Source organism: Amblyomma mixtum, chromosome 2 (genome assembly GCF_055824585.1).
Source record: "Amblyomma mixtum isolate Tamu chromosome 2, ASM5582458v1, whole genome shotgun sequence".
Taxonomy (NCBI): Eukaryota; Metazoa; Arthropoda; class Arachnida; order Ixodida; family Ixodidae; genus Amblyomma; species Amblyomma mixtum.
Genome location: NC_143013.1, coordinates 103601756 through 103627473, shown reverse-complemented (window position 1 = coordinate 103627473; position 25718 = coordinate 103601756). Strand labels below are relative to the sequence as shown.

The following is a 25718-nucleotide window of genomic DNA, read 5'->3' as shown; positions in this document are numbered from 1 at the left end:
GATATCAGGGGGGGATGTCCGAATTTTGGACATACTGCTGCAGGTTGCCTCGCTTGCGGCGAAACCCCCTGCAGTTCCATTGCCACACATTAAGTAGGTGGCGGGGCGCCATGTTGAAGTGTGGGTGAAGCTGAGATGGGTTTGGGGTGGGAGTGTGCGGCAAGCGACCGTATGGTTTAACGCGCGTCGTGTGGAGGGCGGCCGTTGCTTCTCCCCTAGCTTCAAGGCCTGTGACGCGTGTTTGGATCTGTTGCATGAGGGTGTTAAGTTGTTGTTGGATTTGCTGCTGCATTTGTTGTTGGCACTGGAGCATTTGCTGTTGGATTTGTCGGGAGAACTCAGCAAATTTCGCTTCAAGCTTAGCATCAATTTTAGCCTGTAATTTTTCCTCTAGGCGAGCCTCAAATTTCTCGAGGTCGGCAAAATTAACGTAGTGTTCTGAGCGGGAGGTAGCTTTCCGCTTAGAGGGAGAACTAGAGGTAGTATCTTTGGGTTGCGGGGGAGTAGATGGGGGCGCCTGAGGTGGGATGGTAGGAACAGGTTGAAGTGGTAGAGTGGCATTTGTTTGAGGTGGTGGATCGGGTGCAAAGGGTGGACGCTTTAAAGAAGCGTTTTCTTGTTGGAGTCTGTGATTGCTAGCTTTAAGGGCTGTTATCTCGTCGCGCAGGGCTTGCAGCTCTGAATCACGAGACTGAGATTGCTGAGAGTAAGAACCCGCAGCTGCCCAGCTCACCTGGTTTTTCTTGGAGGGCTCTCGGTGAGGAGACGACTTGGAGTCCAGGGGTGGGAAGGACCTGGAGCGATTCCGGCTGGAGCGCCGGTAAGAGGAGGAGGAGCGGTTAGAATCCATTTTTGCCGAGGCATTTCCAGACCCTTGGCGACGGCTCCGGGATCGGGAACGATGGGAGGTGGAGGCACTGTCTGAGTCAGCTTGTAGCTGGCGTTTCAGTACGGCAGCAGGCATTTTGTAGCGGCGTTTGCACTTGGAGGAACCAGTCTGGTGAGGACCAGAACAAACTACACAAGTGGGGGTGCATTCATGGGCCTCGTCAGGGTCGCGAGCTCCGCAGTGAGGACACTTGGACGGCTTGGGAGACTGGCAAACGTCCTCTCGGTGTCCCGTTTTGCGTAAGTTAAGGCAGGCTTCCACTTTGTTCTTGAAGATGTAGCAGCGCACAGCACTGCCTGCGTAGGAGACTTGGCGGGGGACCTTTGTCCCTGCGAAAGTGATGGCAATAGATTGAGTCTTGCCTAAACGGCGGGCGTAGAGAATGCAGTGCTCTGGATTCTGGGGCATCAAGTACTCCATGCCTGGTGTGGCCAAATAGGTGGCAACTGGGTAGCTTGTCGGACCCAGGATGATTTCCTGTAGCTTCGTGTAAGTGATGGCGCGGTCCCGGTTCGGGGTGCTAAAGGTGAGGGTGTTGTGAACGAAATTCACCCGAAGGCGGTCCTCTGCGCTATCGGAGTAAGTCAAACGAAGGCTTGAGGTGATTGCTCTGCGGAGAGCGTTCTCGCCCCAGACACGCAGATTGAGGCCCCCGCGAGGGCGAATGATGACTTTAAAGTGTTCAAGAGGGATACGTGGCAGCGACGGAGCACCTCGAGGTAGCTTACGTGACGTGGAGGGAGGTAGCTGCTGGGACGCGGTATGCTGTGCGGACGCGGAAGGCGACTCTGCCAGCGGTGGCTTGGGAGTGGGTTTCGATGAAGAAGCGATGGAGCCGCGTTCGTAGCAGCGGGCGACGTAGGTCCAGTCCGTGGGTATATAATCTTGAGGGGCTAAATCCTCCCCCTCCATGGTGACGAAGTCCATGCTTGGCGAGCGGCCCGGCTGCGAAGCGGAGCCTATCGCCAACGGCGGTAGGCTTATTGAGGCTGGCGCTGGGCTCGGTGGAAACAAGTGTCCATGCAGGTCACAAAAACGGAGTGCCGGTCCCGAAAATGGGCTGGGCAGGTGCCCAGCACCTTCATGAACTTCGGGAGACACAAGAAAATTCGGCGGAAGGTCAAAAGTCGGTCAAAATAGGAAAAATGGCCGGAGCCCATACGCACACGCGTCTGCACACCAGGCCCACGCGAAACTTCTCAACCTCGGCCAGTGCAGCTCACGCTACAAAATGATTAATTTCTGTTATCCGTTAACGAGCTCTGACATCGCCCAGCCCTGCGATTGGCTTTCAAACGCGGCTCCTGCCGCCTGGATATGATCACCGGGAGCGTGCCTCCGCAGTGACCCGCCGCGGTGGCTCAGTGGTTATGGCGCTCGGCTTCTGACCCGAAAGACGCGGGTTGGATCCCGGCCGCGGCGGCTGAATTTAGATGAAGGCGAGATTCTAGAGGCCCGTGCACTGTGCGATGGCAGTGCACGTTAAAGAACCCCAGGTGGTCGAAATTTCCGGAGCCCTTCACTATGGCGTCCCTCATAGCCTGAGTCGCTTTGGGACGTTAAACCCCAATAAACCAATCAACCAAACCTCCTTAGCTGTCCAATTCTCGCTTGGCTTTACGTTTGGCTTGCAGTGGTTCCTGGCAGAACAAGATTTGCACAAGTGTCCGTGACAAGAGCGGTGAGATAGAATTTTGCGTGTCTTTGCCGTTCTCAAGCGCGGCGCCAGCCAGATTGCAGGGACACTCTCACTGTTGCAGTGCGGTCGAGGGCGGCACGAAGTATTACAGAACGCGTTCGAAACACTCCTGCCTCGCATCCTTACTGAGCATTGAGCTGTCTTATCCTGCGGTATCGTGGATCGCTGTGACTTAATTTGTAATGAAAATTCGTAGATTCGCAGTATGAGTTGCGATGCAAGATAGTGCAGAGAAAACAACACCAAGAATACGGCTTCCTAGCCCTACGAGGCTGGGATTTAGGGGCGCTCGCCGATTGTGGCGAAATTGCCACAGGGGGGTGTCCGTTGCCAAAGCCGTCGCCGCAGTTTAGGCGGACATGGTTGAGTAAAACACGCTTTTGGGCAAGTTGGTAACATTCTTAAGTCACACCGGCAGCGAAGAAGCACAAACACAAAGAGAAGGAACGTGCAAAAACAGCAGCGTTCTTCCGTGTTTTTGCATGTTCCTTCTCTTTGTGAACGGACATGCTTGTTGTGACGTGCGGCTCTTCTTTCAGCCATTCCTCCCACCTGTTTCAAATCCCTGTGTGCATGTGGCAGCGATTGTCTCAGCTCGACCCAGTCGGCAGGTCCGTGCACTTCCACTCTTCCTTCACTCGCAACAGATAGTGCATCAGGCCGCCGCGGTGGCTCAGTGGTTATGGTGCTCGGCTGCTGGCCCGAAAGACGCGGGTTCGGTCCCGGCCGCGGCGGCTAGAATTTCTTTGGAGGAGAAATTCTAGAGGCCCGTGTGCTGTGCGATGTCAGTGCGCGTTAAAGAACCCCACGTGGTCGAAATTTCCGGAGCCCTCCACTACGGCGTCTCTCATGGCCTTAGTCGCTTTGGGACGTTGAAGCCCATAAACCAAACCAGATAGTGCATCAGACGCGGGCTGCGCGCAGGATTCCTAGTGAAACTGAACGCGCTCGCTAAATGGTCGATGCGAGCTTTGGGGTTCCTCTTTCAAGGTCGCAATGCTGTCAGATATCGTGTTTCGATTTTGCTTTCACTGTAATCCGTGCAGTGAAGATATTTATTTTAGCAAGAACATTTAGAGCGAACCCGATGAAAATCTTTCCACTAAAAGGACTAGTTTAAGCCGGATTAGTTCATAGCGCTGTTGGTCCAGAAGAGGTTGTAGCGGTTTGTCGAGCCCGACTTGTCACCCTCGAAGCAAACTGCTGGTCGAAAGAAAATAACCAGAACCGGGTGCTTTCCGAACATCAACTGTCCACGGGACCATTCCTAACAATCTGAAGGTGCACCGTCCCAATGCTGTCGTGCACTTCGCTGTCCTTAACACCGCGTTCATGGGCCGCAGCGTCGGCCGGTCGCATATGTTATTCTTTTTCTCCGGCAAATGTAAATTTAAATGTTCCGTTCCGACGAAGCAACTGTAGCGTCGCGCTATCAAAAGCTAGCGGTCAGTACGAAACCGAGGATGTACATTGAGAGCTAAGAGAGAGGCTTGCCTGTTGTGCGCAGAAACCATTGTCAATGTAGCGCTGTCACGCGACGAGTTCCTGCATGGTCACGTGAATATCGGCGGTGTGCACTGAGCCGGCGTTCTCTACATGCTACGTTGATGGACGCGGCCGCATTTTGTCGTTCTGAGCCAGCAGGGTGGAGACAGGGGAAGTGGTTGCAGAGAAAGGGAGCGGGAGGTAATGACGCATGGCTGGGTCACTATATTTTCACCATGGTTTATTGACTGATTGAGAACATTTATTCAAATTACAAAAGTAATGATTGTAGAGCAGGGTTGGGTCCTTAGTGCAGCACTGCACTGTCTCTTGCAGCCTTCTCGACCACTTCGATCAGCTTAGGCTGTTCGTTTAGGTCAGAACTGGCGGGCAGGGACTCCCACTGCTATCGAGAAGTGCATATGCGTTTTCTTAAATCTGCCTTGCCCTGAAATTCCCACGTAATGTGTTCTAGCGAGGGATGCGAGGCTTCGTACCAGCGACTTTCCTCCCTACACCTAATATGATACATGCCATTATAAAAGAGTATGTTTTGATAAACCTCCATTTGAATTTTCGCTAGTCCTGGGATTGATTTATCTAGGTCCTTGTGTGGAGGAGCATAAAGTAATGTCAGGCTACGGTGCTAGGCGATCAGCGAAGGTTTCGTTTATAGGTTTATTGGGGTTTAACGTCCCAAAGCAACTCAGGCCATCAGGGACGCCATAGTGAAGGGCTCCGGAAATTTCGACCACCTGGGGTTCTTTAACGTGCGCTGACATCGCACAGCACACGAGCCTCTAGAATTGTGTCTTCATCAAAATTATGGCCGCCGTGGCCGGGGTCGAACCCGCGTCTTTCGGGTCAGCAGCCGAGCGCCGTAACCACTGAGCCACCGCGGCGGGGCGATCAGTGAAGGATAGTTTAGGTTTAGGTTTATGGTGTTTAACGTCCGAAAGCGACTAAGGCTATGAGGGACGCCGTAGTGAAGGGCTCCGGAAATTTCGACCACCTAGGGTCTTTAACATGCACTGACATCGCACAGTACATGGACCTCTAGGATTTCGTCTCCATCGAAATTTGGCCGCCTTGGCCGGGATCGAACCCGCGTTTTTCGGGTCAGCAGCCGGGCGCCGTTACCACTGTGCCACCGCGGCGGGTTGATCTGCAAAGGGCATGACTCCCAGTATTGAGGGTACCTTAAGATGTGTCGCTCAGTTGCAGTTAGCTCGAGCTAGCCTATTTGCTCCCTCGATTCCGGGTAATCCCTCATTCCCCGGCATTAAACAAATGTATACCGGGGTGGAATTTGTATTTTCTACTTTCGTCAGAATTGTGAGGGCGTTGATGTCGATCCTGCCGTTCATGTTGTCCCTGCGGACTTCGTGCGGGTCCGTAACAATCATCAGAATTGCATTAATCAGTGTATGATCGCTATATCTATTGCGGCCGACTGAGCTGCTGAGGCTTTTTCTGAAGCCCTAGGGGACGCTGAAAGTGGTCTACCACCACTGTTGCCGATCCCTTCCTGTGATAAAGGGAGGAGTCGGTGTACACTAAGTCGATCTGTCTCTATTGACGCGGTAGCTTTAAAGGCGCCATTCTTCAGAAAATCAGCGTTGTCGGCGTTATGTGCGAAAAATCACTAGCATGGCTTTGGCAGGTGGTACCCAGAGAGCAACCTAGGTGGCAGGTGGCCCTCCTAGGTCACGTGACCTTGTAGCGTCATCACAACCTGCCCACCGGATAGTGAGAAAACTGCCCACCGTGGCAGGGGGCAGCTAAATTATTGGTTTGTCGCTCAGGAAGAGCAACTTGCCTATCGAGCGCATCGCTTAACCGCTGCACCACTGCGCCAAGAGGGGTATGAGGACTCCCAGGGTTCTGTGAATGACCTGCTTGTATGGGAATTAGCCCATTACTCAAAGAGATCGACTGTCACAAACACACACAGAAAAGGAGCATGCTCAAATCGATAGGCGTACAGTCCGAACTATCGACTAGGTGCATCCAGGAGGACACTCCACGAGAAATTCGGAAACGGATCAAGATAGCACCAATGCCTAGAAATGCGCACCCGGAACAACACCCCGTAGAGAGAGGAAAGCCAGGGCTACATACCTAGAAAAATGGTATGGGAGCGTAGCACACGTTTGATATACGGACACAGCCGAATATGAAGAGAAAAAGTCGATGGCAGTAGCGGCGATAACGAGTTAGACAGCAGAGCAAGTGCCACAATTAGTGACATTCACGTGGAGGATATCGCAATATCTATAGCGATTAAGGCAAACAGTGCCAACCAGAACCTACTAAAATAACATTCTCAATTGACATGTAAAAATTATGTAAAAGAGAGAATCTAAAGTAAAGAACTAAATATACTGCAGAAAGGAACACAAAAGATGACAGAAACGACAAAAATCTGGGTCCATGGGAATGAGAGCCGCTGAGGCAACAATGGCGCATACTCCGCCGCCTCACGACTGGCAGGCGAGCAGTGCGAGAGTGGCACTGGAATGAAAGCGATGAGCTGATCACATGCCATGATGTATTGCAGTATTACAGATTAGCGAGAATGAAATACCGACAACCACATCCGCAATCAGAACCAGAAGTCCTTGGCTAGGAGGCGGACAAAAATTTATTTCGTCAGCCTTTGGAGCCTGTGCGGGTGGTCTTGAGTTCGTGCTACGTGGCAGGGAGCCTTTGGCGATCATGAGAGCCCGCTCCACAGCCCGGAGTTGGGTCATGGGCTGGAGCTGAGCAGCGCGGCCTCCCAGTGCTCGGTGGTTGAGGTTCGGAACTGTATTAAGTTTGTAGGAGACAGGTCGTCTGGACAGGCCCAAATTATGTGATGTAGGGTGGGTTCTGCCTGGCACCGAGCACATTTTGGGGAATATTGACCTGGGTAGACGAGAGAGAAAATTAAAGGAGAAGGACAGGCTGGAAGGCTTTAGATAGTCATTTGTTGGGGGGGGGGGGGCGGTTAGAGTTGTAGCTCGAGGCGATAGTGTAGAGTGACGTCATGTAAGCAGACCAACTGATTCTTCACAGACCACAGGCTAGTGTCGCTCACAGCCCGGCTGACGAATCCTGGGCCAAAACTGTGGGTAGCCTGGGTTGGAGGAGTGGGCCGGAAGCCATTCCAGAGTGGTGGGGTAAAGGGGGGTAGTGGCTGTGTAGCGAAGGTAATCGCGCACTCTGTGCCGCCTGTCACCGCAAGCATCCGCACATCTGCGTTCTCAAGTCATTCCACGCCTTGGGCTTGTGCAGGCAGGCAGGCGGCCTCGACTTACAGACGTGCGCAGTCCTTTGAAGATTCGCGAAGTCGTCGAATCGCTCACAGCAAAGAAACCTCTTCGGCACAGGTCATCTGCTATGTACCTCCCACTGAAGAAAGAAGACTGGGGACACCCAGCGAGCCAAGTGGACCAACGACAGCAAGCACAAGCAATCTGCTTGGCTCCCCGACCGTTTCCGCGTTGAGTCCACAAGACGCGTGCCATGTAAGTCGACCCATGTCAATTTCTACCATCTTGTTCAGGACCACGCCACGTTGCGAGTCTAGCGCGCAGGTAGAGACCGATGAAGAACGTTGAGTAAGGCTTTACTCGGGTGTTTTAAAGGCCGTGAACCAAGTCGCCGGAGCACGGGCGAACGTTGAGAGAACGGACAGGGAGAAGTTAAAAGAGGACGTACCTAACGCTGACAAACTCAGCGGGCGCGGAATCTGCAAATCCGTCGAGTCAGATAAATCGAAGCAGGCGGATTCTGTCGATGGCGCAGCAATTTTGATTTCTTTTTTTTTTTTAGAATACCGGCGCTAAGTCCATCATTGCAGCCTTTCAGAGTTCATCGCTGAGTGAAAGAGCGTTGGGGAAGACCTCTTTTAACTTCTCCGTGTTCGTTCTCGCAACTTTTGCCTGAAGGCTGGTGACTTGGCTGACGTAAAGGAGTTCAAGTGACTTTAGGCTGACGGGCTTTTTTTTTCGCTCATGTGCGCGGCGCTTGAATGCTTGTCCACTGTGCTGACGCCTCCAAAGGTTGAGGGCCGTGCCGGCGACCATTCGGCACACTAGACCAGACTCTTTTAAAACTGGTACTCTACCTGATAGAGTGTACCGGCTATCTCTCTAGCTGCACTGTACTCCGCCCAAATTTCCTAAGGAGTGAAACGCTTCCTTTGACAAAGAGTACAACTGCCAGTGCACCTCTCTGTGTGGCCAGGAGGAGTTGGAGGATGTCTATTTTTTCGCTTTTGTAAGTCTATTTTTTTCTCTTTTGTAATGCAGTAGAGCTATATAGTCACCTGTGACCCGCGTCTCATGCAAAATAGGTACCTCCCTGATTCCGCTGAACGTAAATAAAGAATATTCCTGCGGAAAGGTTACACTCAGCGAAGGCATGCACTTCCATACATTCGTATGAGAAGAGTCTGCCTTGTAACTCTCGCAATTAATCCGAAACGTAGCTCTTTCGGTAAGTGAAAATACTGTATTTTATGCGCTCCGGAGCCACCATTCATATTTTGGTACATCAGTTTTAAAACAGCGACCTTCCGAGAAAAAACGCTTCGCAGAAACGAGCGATGCTTCCGTTCAAAGAGAACGATTCTGGCAGATCCCGTAAAGCTTCTCGATTCGGCGCGAAACATCATTCTAAATACTTTATTGCAGTGCTACTGCGGCGTGAATGCTCGACGAGCGCTCAAGTGAAGCTACACATAATTTTATTACAAGGAATTATGCAACAGGACTCCAGTTATTTCGTTCAGGACGGGCGAGTCAACATGTAATTGTTTCCGAGCGAAGATTTTCCGCGCCGTACTGTTTTTGCCTGGATTGTTTCATCATTTACTGAGCTATGCCAACTATTACGAAGCGGCTATCTACGAAGTTCAACAACAGATATTCGTGAAATGTACGCAATATACCGTTGCAGAGCTCAAAATGAAAGCACGTGTGCGTGCGTGCGTGTGTGTGTGCGTGCGTGTGTGTGTCTGTGTGTGTGTGTGTCTCTCTCTGTGCGTGTCTGTGTGTGTGTGTGTCTCTCTCTGTGCGTGTCTGTGTGTGTGTGTGTGCGTGTGCGTGTGTGCGTGCGTTCGTGTGTGTGTGTGTGAGCGTGCGTGTGTGTGTCTGTGTGTGTTGTGCTGGCGCCCACATTTCGCTGGCTGGCCTCTCTGGAAACCAGCGCTGCGCGCACGCCGTCGCTCAAAGCAGGCCCAGACTCTCTCGGACATGTCGCGGCTTGCAGCGTGAATCATCCGCCTCGCCGGCGCCGACGCGGACCCTTCCTCCTCCCCTCCTCACCGTCGGTGCGAATTCCTACGACGCTTCGCCGGCCGACGCCTCTCGACCATTGGCCTAATTTGAACAGTTGCCAGTGCCGTGACCTGATTGGAGTATTTAAAAGGCTGACTGCCGAAACGGACACCGGCGGCTATAAAAACGGAGCCGCGCTGAGCCCGAGCAGCAGACGGGCAGCAGAAAAGCCATCACGCCGGAGCTACGCTCGCCGCCGGGGCCGCCCTCCTTCTTCGTGCTAGCCCGTGGTGCTCTTGGCCCTTGTATCATGTAAAAGCCCTTGTACATACTGTACATAAAAGTCATTTGACTCACCGTCGCCTCGACCGTTTCCTGGCTCGGACTCCCAGTCCCAACAGTGGATGGCAGCTGCGGGATCGACCGGCGTCAGCTACCTCGGCGCGGTGAGTTCCTGATGTTTTCCCCTCAATTCGCCAGACTGCTCTAGCACACGTGATTGTATTGTAGTTTAGAGTAGGGCTCTGTGTAGCACTGTAGAAAGCTTTGCTGTTTCGAGCCAAGTCGGACGCTTTGAAACGAAAGTTGATGCAGAGGGAGTAAACAAGGCGGTTTTGGAAAGAATTACTTGCGCGTGTCGTACCAGTAGCGCTATAGTAGTGAACGGCAAGGGAATTCTAAGAAAAGGGCAAACTACAAGAGGCTATTGTGCGCGATGGAGAACTTCAAAGTGAAGGAACTCATCGAAATTTGTGAAGAGTTGGGCATTGATTTGGGCACCGCAAAACGAAAGCATGCGATTCTTGAGATCATGCGGAAGGAGAATGTAACGGCTGAGGAAGCCAATGAGGCCTGGGAAGAGATCACTGAACGCCGGGAGCGCGAAGAGGCAGAAAAACTGAAGCGTCTTGAGCGCGAAGAGGCAGAAAACAAGCGGCTTGAGCGCGAAGAGGCAGAAAACGGAGGCAGCTTGAGATAAAACGGCGTGCTTGCGCTAAGAAACTGATGGACCTGGAGCTTGAAGCGCATGAGATCGGATTCGAGAGATATAGAACATTGTCCGCTCTGCATGAGACCAACGGTTAGCAGCTGAGAGACAGGCCGCAGCGCTTCGTGATCGCCGAAGATATGGCGAGATATTTGGCGGAGTTCGAGCGCGCCTGCGAGAGAAAGCGCGTTGAGCGGAATGGTTGGGCACAGAAGTTGGTAGCCCTGCTTTCCAGCGAACGGTATGACGTTGTCAAGCGCCTGTTGGACGGCGGCCTGGCGGACTACGATGAGCTGAAAAGCTTCTTACTGACGAGATATAACGTGTCACCGCTGGACCTTCGCCAAAGGTACCTGCGAGAGAATAGCACCCCATCGTTTTACGATTTTCCCTACCAGTTTAAAGCCGACATTTTAGAGTGGCTCGAAAATGCTGAAGGGTCGGAAGGTCGTGACACAGAGGTAGAGTGCGTCGCTGTAGAGCAGCCCTGCCAGTGCGGCACAGAGGAAGGTAGTCCGTACGTGGGAGATGTAACTGCTGCTGTAACAGTGGGAATTGCCCCGCATTCGCCAACCGAGAAAACCTCTATACCATCGGATAAGGTAGTCACAGCATCGGACGATGCACTTACAAAGGTCTCGCCTAGTGCACTGCACGGGCTCGGGCCGGCCCGAAAGCCCGGGCCCGGCCCGGCCCGCGGGCCGGGCCGGGACATGATTTATTTTTGCGGGCCCGGGCCTGAAGTTGCGGGCCCGGGCCGGGCTCGGGCTTAAAGCGGCGGACCCGAGTCGGGCTTGGGTCCGCACAGAAACGGCTGGTGTCCGACTATTCATTCACTATTGCTGAGTGAAGTACACAACTGTGGCATTGGAGCAGCGACACGGATGAGCTATGGGTTATAATACGCGCTGAGAAAAAAAAAAACTAAGCTTTACTACTTGACTTATTTATTTCCTTATTTCCACGCCGCGGTGGCTTAGTGGTAAAGGCGCTTGATTACTGATCCGGGGAACCAGGGTTTGCTCCTAGCCTCGGCGGCCGCCTTTCTGTCTAGGCGGCCAGCATGACAGCCACGTTCTTTGCAGTATCACTACTCGTTGTAGAAACCCAGGTGGTCGAAATGATCCGGAGCCCTCTGATTCGGTGTCTCTCATAGCCTGACTCCCCTTGCACCCTTAAGCCCCCAAAAACATAGCGTTTATGTTATAGCTATATTTTTCTCTTGTGAGAAAATTCACAAAGTAAAGCGCATTTGGTTTTCATTTTGATGAGCTGACCGGAACGTCTCGTAAATGAAATAGCCACAAAAGCTCGCGACAGTTTGTAAATCTCATCTCATAACCACATTTATCCCTCCTCGCTTCTTCAGCCTGGTTGTCATGACAAGTGTTTTGCCCTGTAAGTTATCACGTGGTTCGCGCGTATTCTTCTGCTCCACCAGTAAGAGTAAAATTCAACCGGTCTTAATTGGCCATTGATCGTTCGTCATCCCAAAACATACGTATACACTATTAGAAATGCATTCAGGAAGAACATATTCGTTTACGACGCTTATAGTCTTCACTTAATGTCTTTTTTCCCTAAAACGGTTTCGGAATGGAACAAGCTGCCTGAGGAAGTAGTGTCCATATTATCAAATGATTCATTTTCTTCCATGCTGTGACATTTTTTATGTATAATAATTCCGTGTTCTTTCTATCTCATTGTTATCTTTTTTTGTAACCACCTGCATGAGGTAGCATTTGTGTACTTTTTGTTCAACCCCCCCACTGTAATGCCAGACAATGGCGCTGTGGGTATGATCATAAATAAATAAATAAATAAAAACACACACCGTGAAATACTCAAGCCTTTTAGCATTTCGTTTCTGCTGAAAGGAGACCAGTTCGGCTGTGAGTTCAACCTGTGAGATCGCGTTCACTAAAATTGTCATCCCACTGCTTGTTAGGCAGCTTTAATGTTTATACTTCCGGGCGGCAAAATATAACTGATAAAAATCATGGGGGAATGCAAAGTAGTCTGTTACGCGCGTATGCAGCCCTTTTTATTTAGCTCTCGGAACTTCCTAGTTTATCTTTGCGCACCAACACGAGATCACTGTCCAAAAGACGGGCATGGCGAGCACTGCTCTTAATGACTTCCTTCTGGGTTAAAAAGAACCAACTTTTTGCAAGCCAGACTGTGGTTTCAGAACCTTTGTCGGCCAGTTTCTTATCGGTCTAGTAGCAGTCTACTTGCTCAAAGTGAGCAGTATATCTCAAGCGTCACTGTGAAACGGGCCGGGCCGGGCCCGGGCTGGGCTTCACTCGAGGATTCGCGGGCCGGGCCGGGCTCGCTAGAGCGATAATTTAGCGGGCCTGGGCCGGGCCCGGGCTTGAAGCCGTGGGCCTGGGCCGGGCTCGGGCTTCAGGTCTCGGGCCCGGGCCGGGCTCGGGCCTCAGATTGAGGCCCGTGCAGTGCTCCAGTCTCGCCCATTGAAATTGTGGCGGAGTTACCGGAAAGCGGGTCTCCTAGCGTGTCGAAAGCAGGAGAAGTTGCCGAACAGGGCAGAAAGTACGTCCGTCTGGACATTAATGAAAACGCCTGCCCGACGCAAGGGAAGTAAACGAGGACGGCACACCGTGTTGTGCTGCGCGTTCGGCAGAAATGCAGAGACCCGACACTTACGATCAACGGAAGCGGATGCATGTAGAGTTTGCGGACGCTGAGTTGTGCGTTGGTGTCTCTGGCGAGCGATGCGAAACGAGTCCCGTGCTTTCGCACTGCTGTGAGCTTTGCGACATTCCAGAAAGCAGCTGCAGTAGCGGGAACACCGCGACTGAGTGCAGAGCCGACCCTCATCCGAAATTGGCTGAAACGCGTCAGGAGCATGACGAGAGCTGCGTGTCAGCAATAATGTCAGTAGAAAACACTGGTTCGTCTGCGCCTGAAGAAACTAAGGTGCTGGACGACAGTGGAGAACAGAACGTTCCAGACGACATAGGGGCGGTAGACGTCAGCCCGTCCGAGAAAGATGAGGACGAATGCGCACTCAGAGACGCTGAGCAGGAAGAGCGCAGCTTTGAGGAACTTAGTAAAGGCGCCAAAGACAGGCCTGATCTAGGCAGCACATGTGAATCGGCTGACAATCAGAGCGGTATTGTCAGACATTGAATAGGTTGGGGCAACCGAAAAGGAAATAAAAATAATAGGCCCCTGCCTGCACCGTTTACACACAACAGGCTTAACCCAATTGGAAAATAAAAGAGGATGCCCGTAGGCAAGTTGTAATTTGACCACCCGTGGGTGGAAAAATAAAATATTAGGGATAATGCTACATTAGCGACCCACAGCCGAGAGAGCGGGCCCGGGGAGGCTCCCCTGACCTCCCCTGGGAAGTAGCGGAAAGGGAAATGGGACGTGGGAAGGGAATGGGGACAGCGAGATTTTTGCTCTGATCCTTCAATTATCTCGACTCCATTACTGGCCCGCCTGGCCAGGGCAGGGAGAGCATCGAGATTGCCCAATGGTGCGGCCCCACTCACGGGATGCCCGACCACCCACCATACGCAACGGGCTCCGACCGTCGGAGACAGGAAAACGTAACACGGGGTCAGTAGCTACCTGGGGCTCCTCATCGCTCACTAGAAGGCTTTTCCCACCTGCCGGCTACTAGCCGTTGAAGGTTTTTCGGACACCGGAAGTATGTGTGATTGTCCACGCCAGTGGACGCCCAGTTCGTCAACGGCCTCGCGGCCTCAGAACCGGTCAGACTCCGGGGGGCCCATCTGTGCTTCCTCCAACCATCCATGCACTTATTTCCTCCCCTAGCTTACTCTTCTCCTACTGAGGAGAGAGTGTTCAAGGCTGGGCGACCGGGCCACTAACCAAGAACGTGGCTTAGGATGAGATGACCCGGGCCTACTCCACCGGTACTCCACACATCTTCGGTTTTCGCCAGACTCTTACGAGGCAGTACTAAGCCCTCATCCCCCGGCATCCCGCAGGCGGTTAAGCCTGCGGCCGGCCGTAAGGCCGCTTCCCCGGGGCGGCGGTCCTCAGAGCCTGGCCACTATGAACCCCCGCGCGGACCTGGTTTCTCCGTAACCAGAAACCGACGCGTCGGTAGCCAGACTTGCACGCCCCCGCGCGCAGAGGAAGGAAGGTAGCATGTATTCGAAAACCTTTTGGCGTTTTGACATGCCTTCCGGGCCGGATTTCGTGGGTCCAACCTGAGTATAAACCCAGGCCTGCCTCCGCTCAGGCATCGGACCTCACGTGCACGACTGGCCCTCACAATCGTCTGGGAGTCGCTGCCACTCCCATTGGGGGTTTGCATCCCCAGAGGATGGGTCCCGGCCATCCCATCCCCACTGCTGGCATTGCACCGAAACAAAGCCTAGTAGCCGAAACTACACCGGCCCGTATTCGGTGGCGGGGGGGGGGGGGGGCCACGAGCAGGCTGCACAGTCAGATTTCCCCCCCTATTGTCAGACAGCAGGAACCTAGGCTACGGAAGCAGCATGTGCTTTCGAAGAACCAGCTAGCGAAACAGTATTGCCATCGAAAAATGAAAGGCAAGCACAAGATAGGAAGCTGCAACCGGAAGGAAAGTAACAGCCAGGTCCGAAAAGTGATCTATCACCACAAAGTGACAGACAAACAGTGCTGCCGCCGAAAGGACAGTAAAGGCAAGCTCAAGAGAGAGAGCTGTCACCGGAAGACGATGAAAGGCAGGCTTAAGGAACAGTGGCGCCGCCTAAGAGAGAGAAAGGGCAAGCGCGCGAGATGTAGTTGCCGCCGTAGGAAGCATCAGCTTCACCGGCACATTGACAGCAGCAACGTCAGTAACGTTGTTAGCCCTGAAGCCAGCGTCAGAATCGGAGCTAAAGAAATGTGCGCGGCATCATTAGCGCGCAAAACGAAGCGCATAAGTGTGTCGAGGCACATGGATCTGCGCAGTAGAATAAACTGCAAAAAGAAACCATGCAAGCATTCGCGCGAGAAAGAGTATCAAGGGAGGAAACCGAGATACAAGAGAGCGTTGCCCAGGAGGAGAAAAATTAAGGCGCGGGACAAGTGTGAATTTTGCCGCCAGCACAGAGAGAGCGAGACGCGCAAAGGCGCGTGCTCTCAGCACGGCTCTCGCTTTCCACTGCAGTCACGGGAGAAACCGCGCTCCCACAGAAAGCGGCACGTGCGCGCAAGGAAAACGCGTGTACGGCTCAAAAAGTGCAAGATTTTACGGGGCCGTAGTGGCAGAGGCAAGAAGAAGGGCTCTACCAAGCTTAGGTATCGCGATGGAAAGCCGCGAGTGGAAAAAACGCCATTTAGTAGGCGTGAAATCAAAAGGCCGTGTAGATGCGAACCTGACATCGAGCGGAGAGGCAAAAGGGTGCGCGAGAAAGTCAAGACTCGTGGAAGGTCTCACTTGCCACTACGAACAAAAAGAAAGAAAGAACGGTCCCATCGGAAGCGTTGCGCACTCGCAATTGAACGCCGCAACTGGCGCGCGAAGCGCAAAGAACGGGGATAAGTCGTCAGTAAGAGAAAACAAAATTCTCGTACTGTACCGCCCGTAGAAACTGGAAGGACCAGTACAGAGAGAGAGAAAAGCGCAGCCAGAGTGAAAGAGGCAGAATCATTAGCTTCCTCGGTAGCGAGTCTCGTTTAACGTTCGTTAGAGGTGAGTTAAACGGTGACGTAGACGCACTAAGCCGTGCGCTCCGTGCAAGGCTGCCTTTGATTGCCTCGTGGCTTAAATTTTGTCACTTAGCGAACAGCTATTAAGTTCGCTCGTAAATTGGGGCAAAATTGATGTCCTCATTTGTGGCCTCACCTGAGTGTTTTCCTGGCCGAATGATCTTAAGAGAGCAAATTAATTTTGCATTCATCTCATTCCGAGTGTTTCCTGTGTTTGACACTTTGAGTTAATTACTTTCAAGTTCTTGTAACCAACATGTGTCTCTTGTTGAAGAGGGAACAAAAAAGGGACAGAAATATAGCCAGCAGAGTTTTATGACCTTTAAGTCTGGCGTTTTGACGGGTGACGGAGGGCACTTGCTCGTGTTGAGTGTTGCCTGTTGTCGGTCGGTTCTTGGCAACATGCAGAACGATCAACGACCGATGCTGAGAAGCAAGCTCTTCCGAAGGACCGAGCGAAGCTGATCCAGTCACCTGGGCGACCAAGCTGCGGAGCAGTGATCCTGTCCTGACGAGCGGGACCTGTTCACGGAAAGGAGCCTGGAGCTACCTGCTGCTGAACACCGGACGAGAACTTGGAGGAGCCTGGCGTACGAGCGCGCCCCGCATCCGAGCCACGCGGAAGTAGCTCATCTTCGTGGCGCATTGTCTGGCGGCGGTGGTGCTGTTGTGCTGGCTCCCACATTTCGCTGGCTGGCCTCTCTGGAAACCAGCGCTGCGCGCCCGCTGTCGCTCAAAGCAGGCCCAGACTCTCTCGGACATGTCGCGGCTTGCAGCGTGAATCATCCGCCTCGCCGGCGCCTGGCACGGACCCTTCCTCCTCCCCCTCCTCTCCGTCGGCTCAAACACCTGCGGCGCTTCGCCGGCCGTCGCCTGTCGACCATTCGTCTAATTTGAACGGTGGCCAGTGCCGTGAGCTGATTGGAGGATTTGAACTGCTTGCTGCCGCAACGGACACCGGCGGCTTTAAAAACGGAGCCGCGCTGAGCCCGAGCAGCAGACGGGCAGCAGAAGAGCCATCGCGCCGGATCTACGCTCGCCGCCGGGGCCGCCCTCCTTCTTTGTGCTAGCCCGTGGTGCTCTTGGCCCTTGTATCATGTAAAAGCCCTTGTACATACTGTACATAAAAGTCATTTGACTCACCGTCGCCTCGACCGTTTCCTGGCTCGGACTCCCAGTCCCAACAGTGTGTGTGTGTGTGTGTGTGTGTGTCTGTGAGTGTGTGTGCGTGCGCGGTGTGTGTGTGTGTGTGTTCAAAAGCACCGGCGCTCGTTCCACCGATATAGCCAAAGGTAACTCGTCCGGCTCGCACAACAGAGTTCCCCGCTTCGATTCCTCACTCCTGCGCTGTTTCTTTCTTTCTCCAGAAGTTTCTCAATAAGAGTATATTCACTTCTGCAGAGGACGTGCGCTTTTGAGAAGTGCGGCGATTCTAGAAACATGAGTGCAATATAGGACAAGCGAAGGGCTCCATTGATAGGCGTTCCCAGCACTCATTCAGTTCTAGAGTGCCGACTGCACGCGCTGGTTTGTGTCGCGCCTAGGGCTTAAGCGTGGCCCGCATGGAGCGTTTTTCCGGGCGATTCGTCGGCGTCGACGGCACCGGAGCGTTTTTTTGCCGCCGGAGAGGACGTTTTTGCCAAATCGTCGGGTTCTGTCGAAACAGATAAAAACGTCGACGCCGCGCCGACGCCGGGAGAGGGCAGCGACAGAGGGCCAATGAGAGCCGGAACGGGCGTCACGTGACTCTGGGCGGAGCCACGCCGGTCGAGAGAGACGCGCTTGCGAGCTCTCTCTGGCACTGTAGCTTGACCACCAAAACTGCGGCGTGCTTCCCGGAAAGCATAGTTATTATCCGGAAACACGGGCGTTTGACACACCGAGGGTACCGAGTTCTAGTTCACTATAATACCGAGGCTTGGGCTTCGGGTTTCTCGGCCGAAACGGCCGAGCAGCGTGTTGTCTGTCGGAGGAGTCGCTTTTAGCTGGCCGCGCCGTCCATCAGGGGCACGCGTAAACGGTAGCGCCATCTAGTGACAAGACGCCAAAGCTCATAAACGCTGTGTTGAAGAATTTTTTTATCCGTAATTGCTGATAACTACGATGGGTACATTGCGAGCCTTTTTTCGTTCCAAGTAGAAAAACTGCTCATAGATGAAAATGTAGCAAGTGACGAAAAGCTAGACAACTGCTTCACCAGGTGTCGTTCTTGCGAGGTAAACACAGTTAGGCCTAAGAGCTTGAAAATCGCGAAATTTTCTGAAAAACAAAGGCTGGTTATCGCTTAAACCTCTACGCGTGGGCGAGCTGTGCGAAGTAAAAGCGACCCGCTACCATCTGAGCGAGCTATCACGTCGAAGAATCCAGCGGTGACATTTATTTATTCCGAAGTGGGCGAGCAGGGCGCAGCCATCTTGTCAACGTCGCCCGTAGCGCGCGCCGCTCGGCTGCTGACCATGCGGGAGTGAATTCGTCGACGCCTGCGCGGGCGTTGGGCGCGCGACGCGATTTCGCGGGTAAAAAACGCTCCATGCGGGCCAGGCTTTAGAGCCTACTTGGTACCCCTGCCTTCGCCGGCGATCACACGTCGCAATAGTGTACGATTCTACACTCAGCATTAGTGGAAAGTCATGTCAATAAGCGATCTAGTCGGAGCCACCTTGGACATTGACGCTGAGGGCTTGCTTTCACGTGTTCCTCCTTGTACATTTCTGCGTGCCAGCGTGACCTTTCGGTCGCAGCTGCTTCCGGTGACGCAGTAAGGTAGAGGATGCGCTACAGGGATCTCTTGAAGTTCTGCATCTGCCGTGGCTTTGGCTACCTTGTGGCGTTACGTGCGTTCGCGTTTGAACACAGTCCGTGGATCACGCAACTACCGGAGCATGTGCGACATCATGCTGGGCAGCCATCAGCCTCGCTCCGGAACTTTTCGCGGCGAACACTTCGAGTCGTCTTAAATTGCTCGTCGGCGTGACCTTCCTGCGGGCTCCTCGCACATGACCTGCCTCACTCCTCTGGGGTAGTCTCACACAACATTGTGCCCTGGCACAGGCCGGGAGTACGGAATGGGGCTTTTTTGCATTTCGATGGGGAGTCACCCAGAAGCACAGATACGTGCCTCGATATGCATGTGTCCCTTGAACGGGAGCAAGAAGAAACGGCGGGCAGAATATTTAGCCAGAGAGGATCATCCCCCGCGAGGATCCTCCACCGCGGGGCCTGGAGCACCTTACCACTTGGGAGGCTTGGGAGACCCTACTGCGCTCCGAGGACCCGGCCAAGCAAGCCATCGCCACATGCCGGGCTGCCAGCGTCATGAGCCTCCGGGACATGAACGTTTGAGTGCAGTGGGGCCGTGCGGGGGCCCATGGACCGACGTATCCAAAACTCCCCAGTTGTAAATAAAGTTTTCACCACCACCATTGCCATCCTCAAGTGATAGGCGGAGCGAAGCCCACCTCTGCAAACGGCGAGCAAAGCTGCCTCTCCAGCTTAATGTTGTGGGAAATAGCGCAGCGCCGCGGACGAAGCGAGAGCTACACAACAAAGGGTTCGCGGCAAGGATATGACAGACGCGTGGTGTAGGAGCAGGACAGAGCTATCACCAGAACACCAGCACCACGCGCCCATGCGCAAACACAACGCAAGCAGTCCTACCATCTGGGTAGCTCCGCAGCGCGGTAACTGAAATGAGGCGTACCGACGGCTCCCATTGCGAAGCGGGCGATGCGGCTGGCATTGTAAAATTAGAGGCGCTAGTAAGCGCCTCACCTAGTCTATACATTTACTTACGACTGTACTCTAATGAGTAGGGGTGTTATTAGAAAGGAAGGAATCTTTAATGATCTCTTTAGTTCAATTTTGAGTTCAACTTTGCTTTTTAGTTCAATTGAAGTAGGCGACTTGCGGCTGCATGGGGTCGCGTCTCAATAGCGAAGCGTGCGCCGCAGCGTCCGTTCTTCTCGAGCCGCTGACACATTTCGATCAAACTCGTCCTGGGCCTCATGGGGTGCGCCGGTTGCGCACTTCACGTGTTCCCCTTCCTGCAATTCGCGCGTGTACTTGAAGGTCTGAACGCGTGGGCTCACGGACGAGAAAAATATGTTTGAGGATGTCGGTGCATTGGCGCTGCCCCTCATTAACCGACACATGGCGGCGATACACGACGCAGGCGAGTAAAGACGACACCTCAGATGCGGGGGCGAAAGGTCCCGGCCACCAAGAACAACAACCCGAAGAAGATGGCGCCGCGAGTCGAAGGGAAGAGATCAGGATGCCTTCGTCCGCCTCAGCCTCAATTCTCGGTAATGCTGGCTCCCGCGCAGGTGAGTTGTTTATGAACCCGTTATTTGGATGTAATCATGTGTTGTGCAGCTCGGGCATCTGACGAACTATTAGTCATTCTAAACGAGGCACAACGCGAGAAAATCTCTCTACGTGTGCAACTGTTTGATGCGAAAGCTTCACTACGGGACCTCGTGCTTCGAAAGCAAAGGAAAAGCGCATAGCGTAGTCCGGCATGTGCAGGCGCCCAGATGAGCGTTACGGTTCTGGAGGGATTCCAGCGTCGGAGTATGCTGCTGGCTTGCCGAGAGATACGACCAGTGCTATAATTTAGGATTGCTGTTTGTGAATGGGATATAATTTTGGTAGCGGCTGAAGAGGAGATGGCTAGAGCGATAGCCGCTTCCTCTGCCGTGGTTATGGATGAGGTAAGAATGGTTCCTGCCGTGATGGGGAGGCCGTCACTGCGAACAGCCACTATAGCTGCCTGTGCGCCTGATGCGTAGAGCGAGGCATCAGTATATGCCACATTGGGACCTCTCCGTAAGCTCTGTGTAGTGCTAAGGCCCGGGCCTCTCTGCGCTTTTGATCGCGCTCCGGGTGCATGTGTTTAGGGAGGGGGGGTATCTGGACTGCAGCTCTTATGGGAGTGGGGATTGTGTCAGTGCCGGGTATAACGCCGAAAAGCGATATGCGAAGAGACTGCAGCAGAGCTCGTCCTGCAGGGGTGCGTGTGGGTCTGGCTAGTTGTGCCGTTTTGGTGGCCTCACAGAGTTCCTCGAAAGTGTTATGTATTCCTAGTCGAAGAAGGCGCTCTGTGGAAGTGCATGGGGGAAGGCATAAAGCTGTGCGCGTACTGCTCCGAATGAGGCCGTCTAAGCGTTCTCTATCTTTCGCTAAGAGGGGCAGATACGGTAGTGTGTATGTTATTCTACTGGTGATGTAAACTTGTGTTATGCGAAGCGTGTTTGGTTCCCGTAGGCCCGATTTTCTGTGTGCCACACGTTTGGTGAGCCAAGTGGCTTGTTGACTTATGTTCGGGGTTGGGGGGTCTTGATGCTCTGGTGTGTTTGGTTTGCGCTTACGATAGGGTTGACTGTCAAATCCAGCCAGATGCTCTTCTATTTCCTGAAATCTGCGGGCTGTGCGTTCTGCATGCTCTTCCAGCGCTTTATGGAAGGTTGTAGAGATTTGGACGAACATTTGATCGATTTTTGCAAAAGCGCTGCTTTTAGCTTAGTTACTATGGTGTGTTCAATACGTTCGACCAGGCGAGCTTCTAACCGAGCACAGAGAATGTTTTCAAGGCGATCTGCCACTGCTTGGAGGTCTGCATCCGAGAGAGCTACGCTTGTTCTAGCGCTATTGCTCGGGGAGGGTAGCGGTTCGAGATCGGGCTCTGGGTCCTCATGCATGGGTGCGGTGGGGGGATGGTCATTGCTTTGAGGGTTAGTGTCTTGTTGATTTGGTGAGACAGGATCGTGAGTGGGGTTAGAAGTGGGGGAAGAAAGTGAGGAAAAAGGGGATGGTCCCCCAGAGGTAACACTTAGCTTGGCTTCCAGTAATGCGATGCGTTGGAGGAGCATGGCGTTTTCTTCTTGCAGCCGCCGTTGTGCTGCATTCTCCGGCGTTGAGGTTGGCTGTATTGTGCTGTGCGCCGGCGGTGTAGAGCCTCGCGGTGACTGCACCACTTTCTGCGCCCATGTGTCCTGCTTGCTTGCGGGGGACCCCGTAAGATCTTGCTGCGGCTGGGTAAGTGCGGGCCATGACGACGGATGCTGGTCTAGTTGTTGGAAGGCTTGCTTCGCAGGGTGCTGAAGCCGTTTTGTGCCTGGGTTCCGTGCCTTGCAGGGTCCTGTGCCCGTGAGGTGCGGGTCGTTGCAGTGGATACATTTAGGTATGCGCTGTGGGTCAGTACTGGGATGTTGTGTCCCACATCTGGGGCGTAGATCAGTCTTGGGTAAGGGACAGACGTCGTAACGGTGGCCCGGTTGCCTACAGTTCGTGCAGGCGTCTGGGCTACCTCTGTTAGGCGTGCATCTGTAGATGGTGCCCATACAGTTGATGGCGTAGGAGACCTTGTCAGCGTCGAATGTAATGAGGATTGAGTTGGTCTTCCTCATTCTGCGTGCAGCCAAGATGGTGTGGTCTGGGTTCCCTTGCACGATATATTTGTAGATTTCCTCGGGCGTCTGTTGATAGTAGGCGTTCGTGAGTGGCGCCCGGGGGCGGTGCCGCATAAGCTGTGCACTCGTACCGTGTGTCGTTGATGGACAGATGGGTGACTCCTATCAGGTGTTGGACGCTTTCGATGTGCGTTGTGGCTATTGTAAATGTATTGTTGGTTGGGTGGATACGAAGCACAGCGTCGGCTGGCAGAGGCTTGGTTAGTTGGGCTTGAACTGCAGCTCGTAGTTTCATTCCGGGCATGGTAGAGAGCAGGAGCTCACCTCGCGGCCGGAAGACAACCCCGATTGCCTCTAAAGGCAGGGGCGGTATTCGTCTGTTGCGCTGGGAGACGAGGAGTGAAGCACGTGTGATCGGCGGCGCCCGTTGCAGCGCTGCAACGGCGTTTGTCGCGGCGAGAGCTGGGCGTTCCTGCCGTTTGGATGAGCGTTGCCCTTGGTGCCAGGCGTTTGAAGCGGTTTATGGGTGAATGCTGCAGTCGCTTGCCTTTCTGCTCGAGTCTTGTAAGAACGGCCCAACGCGGCGATCCAGTCACTGGACTGAAGTTCGTGTTCTGGGGCTGTATTACGGAACTGTCAAATCAAAAACTTGTCAAAAACTCGTCAAAAAGCCCCGCCGTAGTCGCGCTCCTATTGGTCGGCTGTGTTCGGCGGCCATGTTGCTTTCTTGCGTCATGGGTGGCTGGCGTTTACGTCACGGACATGACAGAAGTGGTGACGTTGCACGCCTAATTATGCAGGCGCATTTTGACGATTTTTTTTTGACGGCTTCGAGGCGGTCAAAATTGGACCGTTCGTTTTTGACAGAAAATGGCGGCGGCGGCAGCGGCGTCGTATGTGGCTGAGGCGGCTGCGGCGACGCGAGCAACGGCGAAGGAGGGCGCACGAAGACGCGTTTGACTTGCCGGATGAGCTGTTCCGACGCCTTTTTCGACTGGAAAGAAAGAAAGAAAAAAAAAAGACTGGAGAGGCAGACTGCGGTGTGGCTATGCGACGAACTCGCCGATGAATTTGGAGGTTTGCGTGCGAATGCGCTGTCGGTGCACCGGCGGGTGCTGTGTGCACGGCGGTTATTTGCGACCGGCGGCTTTCATGCAAGCTTCGGCAGCCGACGATACCTCTGTGCCACAGCTACATACAAATAAAACATGCTTATGCTGGCAAATAACTTTATTTTCACCTGCAAATCGCACTTCGTGGCCGTCTTCTGTTTACCGGTCGAGGAAAAAGAAACAGACGACCACACACCACATACAACGCTTCACGCTTTGACACTTTTTTCATCGATCGTAAGAGCCGAACAACACAGACCTTAACAAGTTGGCTTCGTCAATTTTTCCGCACTTAGAACAACCGCACAGTACCTTGATTTTCGTCGCCACGTAAGAAAACAGTATCAAGGCGTGGAACAGCTGTTCACGTGCAAAGCGGCTTGTTGACGTTTTACCGCCGTCTGCGCACCCCCGCGGCAGCAAAAGTTACCCACCAGGAAGTTTAATAGCCTAACTTCTTGCGCTTCTTGTTTTTCTTTATATTTTTTAGCTTTAAACATCATTTTTTGGCAAAATAAAATAATAATTATTTTTATCGCTGTGCATTTCTTTACTCTTTTAGCAAAAATTTAGCAGACGGTCCCTCGTCGTGCAGGCAAATGCTTCGGGGCGCCGCTCTGCTGTAATTGGCTGATTCCTCGTTGCGTCAATTTTGCGTCAAGCGTCGACGTCACATCGTTTCGTCATTTTGACGTCACTGTCAATAACTTTTGACAGGTTTTTGACAAAGTTCCGTAATACGGGTCCTGGGACGGTGCGTCCATGGGGAGGCCGGGCTCGCCGGCTTGGCGCGTTGGTCAGGCTGCCGTCTGGCTTATCTAGGTGGCGTTCCGCGGCTGCACAGAACCGGGCAATAGCGCTCGCATGCGTTGGAACGAAAGCAAACATCATAATTAGCGACAGCAAAACGGCTGTCTGAAATTTTGGGAAAGGAAGCGTCTCGAAAGAGGCAAACAAAATTTTAGCAAGTTCGGAATTAAACCGTAAAATTACGATCCACTGGACAGCCGCACACGAATCAGTCCCAGGCAATGAGGCAGCACACGAGTTATCCCGAGCTCTCTACTTCCGGGTAACCGTAGAGCCGCCCGACTGTCGGGGACTGGATGAGCGTGCGCAAACCTACACTGAAATCGTCGAGCACTATAGAGTTGGAAGGAGGTCTCTGCCACCACCGTACCGCACTTTAAGCAACAGAGAGGCTGTCGCTTGGCGACGCCTGCAAGCTGGGAATTTCTCAAATCCACTCAGGTTGTTCCTCACGCGAATAGACGATAGACCTGATGATAAGTGCAAAATCTGCGGAGATAGGGGCACTCTTGACCATATAATCTGGCAATGTCCTGGCTCCCCAGGTGCCAGGAAGAACCTTAAAAGTAGAGATGTCTGGGAGGCCTTGCCGCGAAGCGAGTCCCCCGCCGACCAGCAACAAGTCATCCGCCTGGCGACGGAAGCCGCGAAGAAACTCTACCTTTGCCTGTCTTTAGTCGCGGAAGCCCCCGCCCCTTGAGCCTGCGTGCCAGGGGCGGGGAGTAGGGGGCCTCCTACATCGGTGGAAAAAAAAATTCAGGGGCACCTTGGCTGTCTAAAGTGCTGCAAGGCGAAAGCGTTTCCTGGCGCACTGTTTTTTTATTTACTTCTTATATTTCATATTTTGTTTTATTTTTTGCTTCTTTTCTTAATTTTATTGTTTTTATCTTTATTTTCACATCATTATTTTATTTTGTTTTTATTTTTGTTTATTTTATTATTTTTATTATTTTCCTTTTGTTGGCTTCACTCCTTTTATTTTTTATCTATGAAGCCCATGCATTCACTAGATTCGCCTTTATTCATGCTGGAACCTTGAGCCTTTTAAGCAGTGACGCCGAAAGGCGGACGAATCTGCCGACGCGTCTGTCGACACGGCTGCCGACGCGTCTGCTAGCAGTATGAGGCATTAAAGGCTTTCGCCTTAAAAGTTCAACTACTACTACTAGTCGAACGGGAAAGCGTCTGCCGGCCTTCCCATGTGCAGGGCATGAAAGTGGTTTCTGCAGAGAACGCCGGTGCTATTAGATATGCGTTCAACAGAACGCCGGTTGTGTTCGATGCAACGCTCGGTCGCTCACAGCCAAAGCTCCCGGTCCGGGCAAAGTATTAGAGTGTTTTAGTGTAGCGTTAGCGTAATAGCGGACCTAAGGGAAATT

The 25718-nt window shown here is 53.0% G+C and overlaps 1 protein-coding gene across 1 annotated transcript in view; it reads left to right on the top strand.

Annotated features, from left to right (window-relative positions):
• Nucleotides 1-25718, top strand: part of LOC149360354 (uncharacterized) — an 87903-nt gene that overhangs the window by 10920 nt on the left and 51265 nt on the right. The window contains exons 2-4 of the mRNA XM_089572289.1: nucleotides 668-820; nucleotides 7350-7582; nucleotides 20179-20332. Of these exons, the coding sequence (XP_089428415.1) occupies nucleotides 20281-20332 (52 nt within the window). The 5' untranslated portion in view covers nucleotides 668-820; nucleotides 7350-7582; nucleotides 20179-20280. The remainder of the gene's footprint in view (nucleotides 1-667; nucleotides 821-7349; nucleotides 7583-20178; nucleotides 20333-25718) is intronic.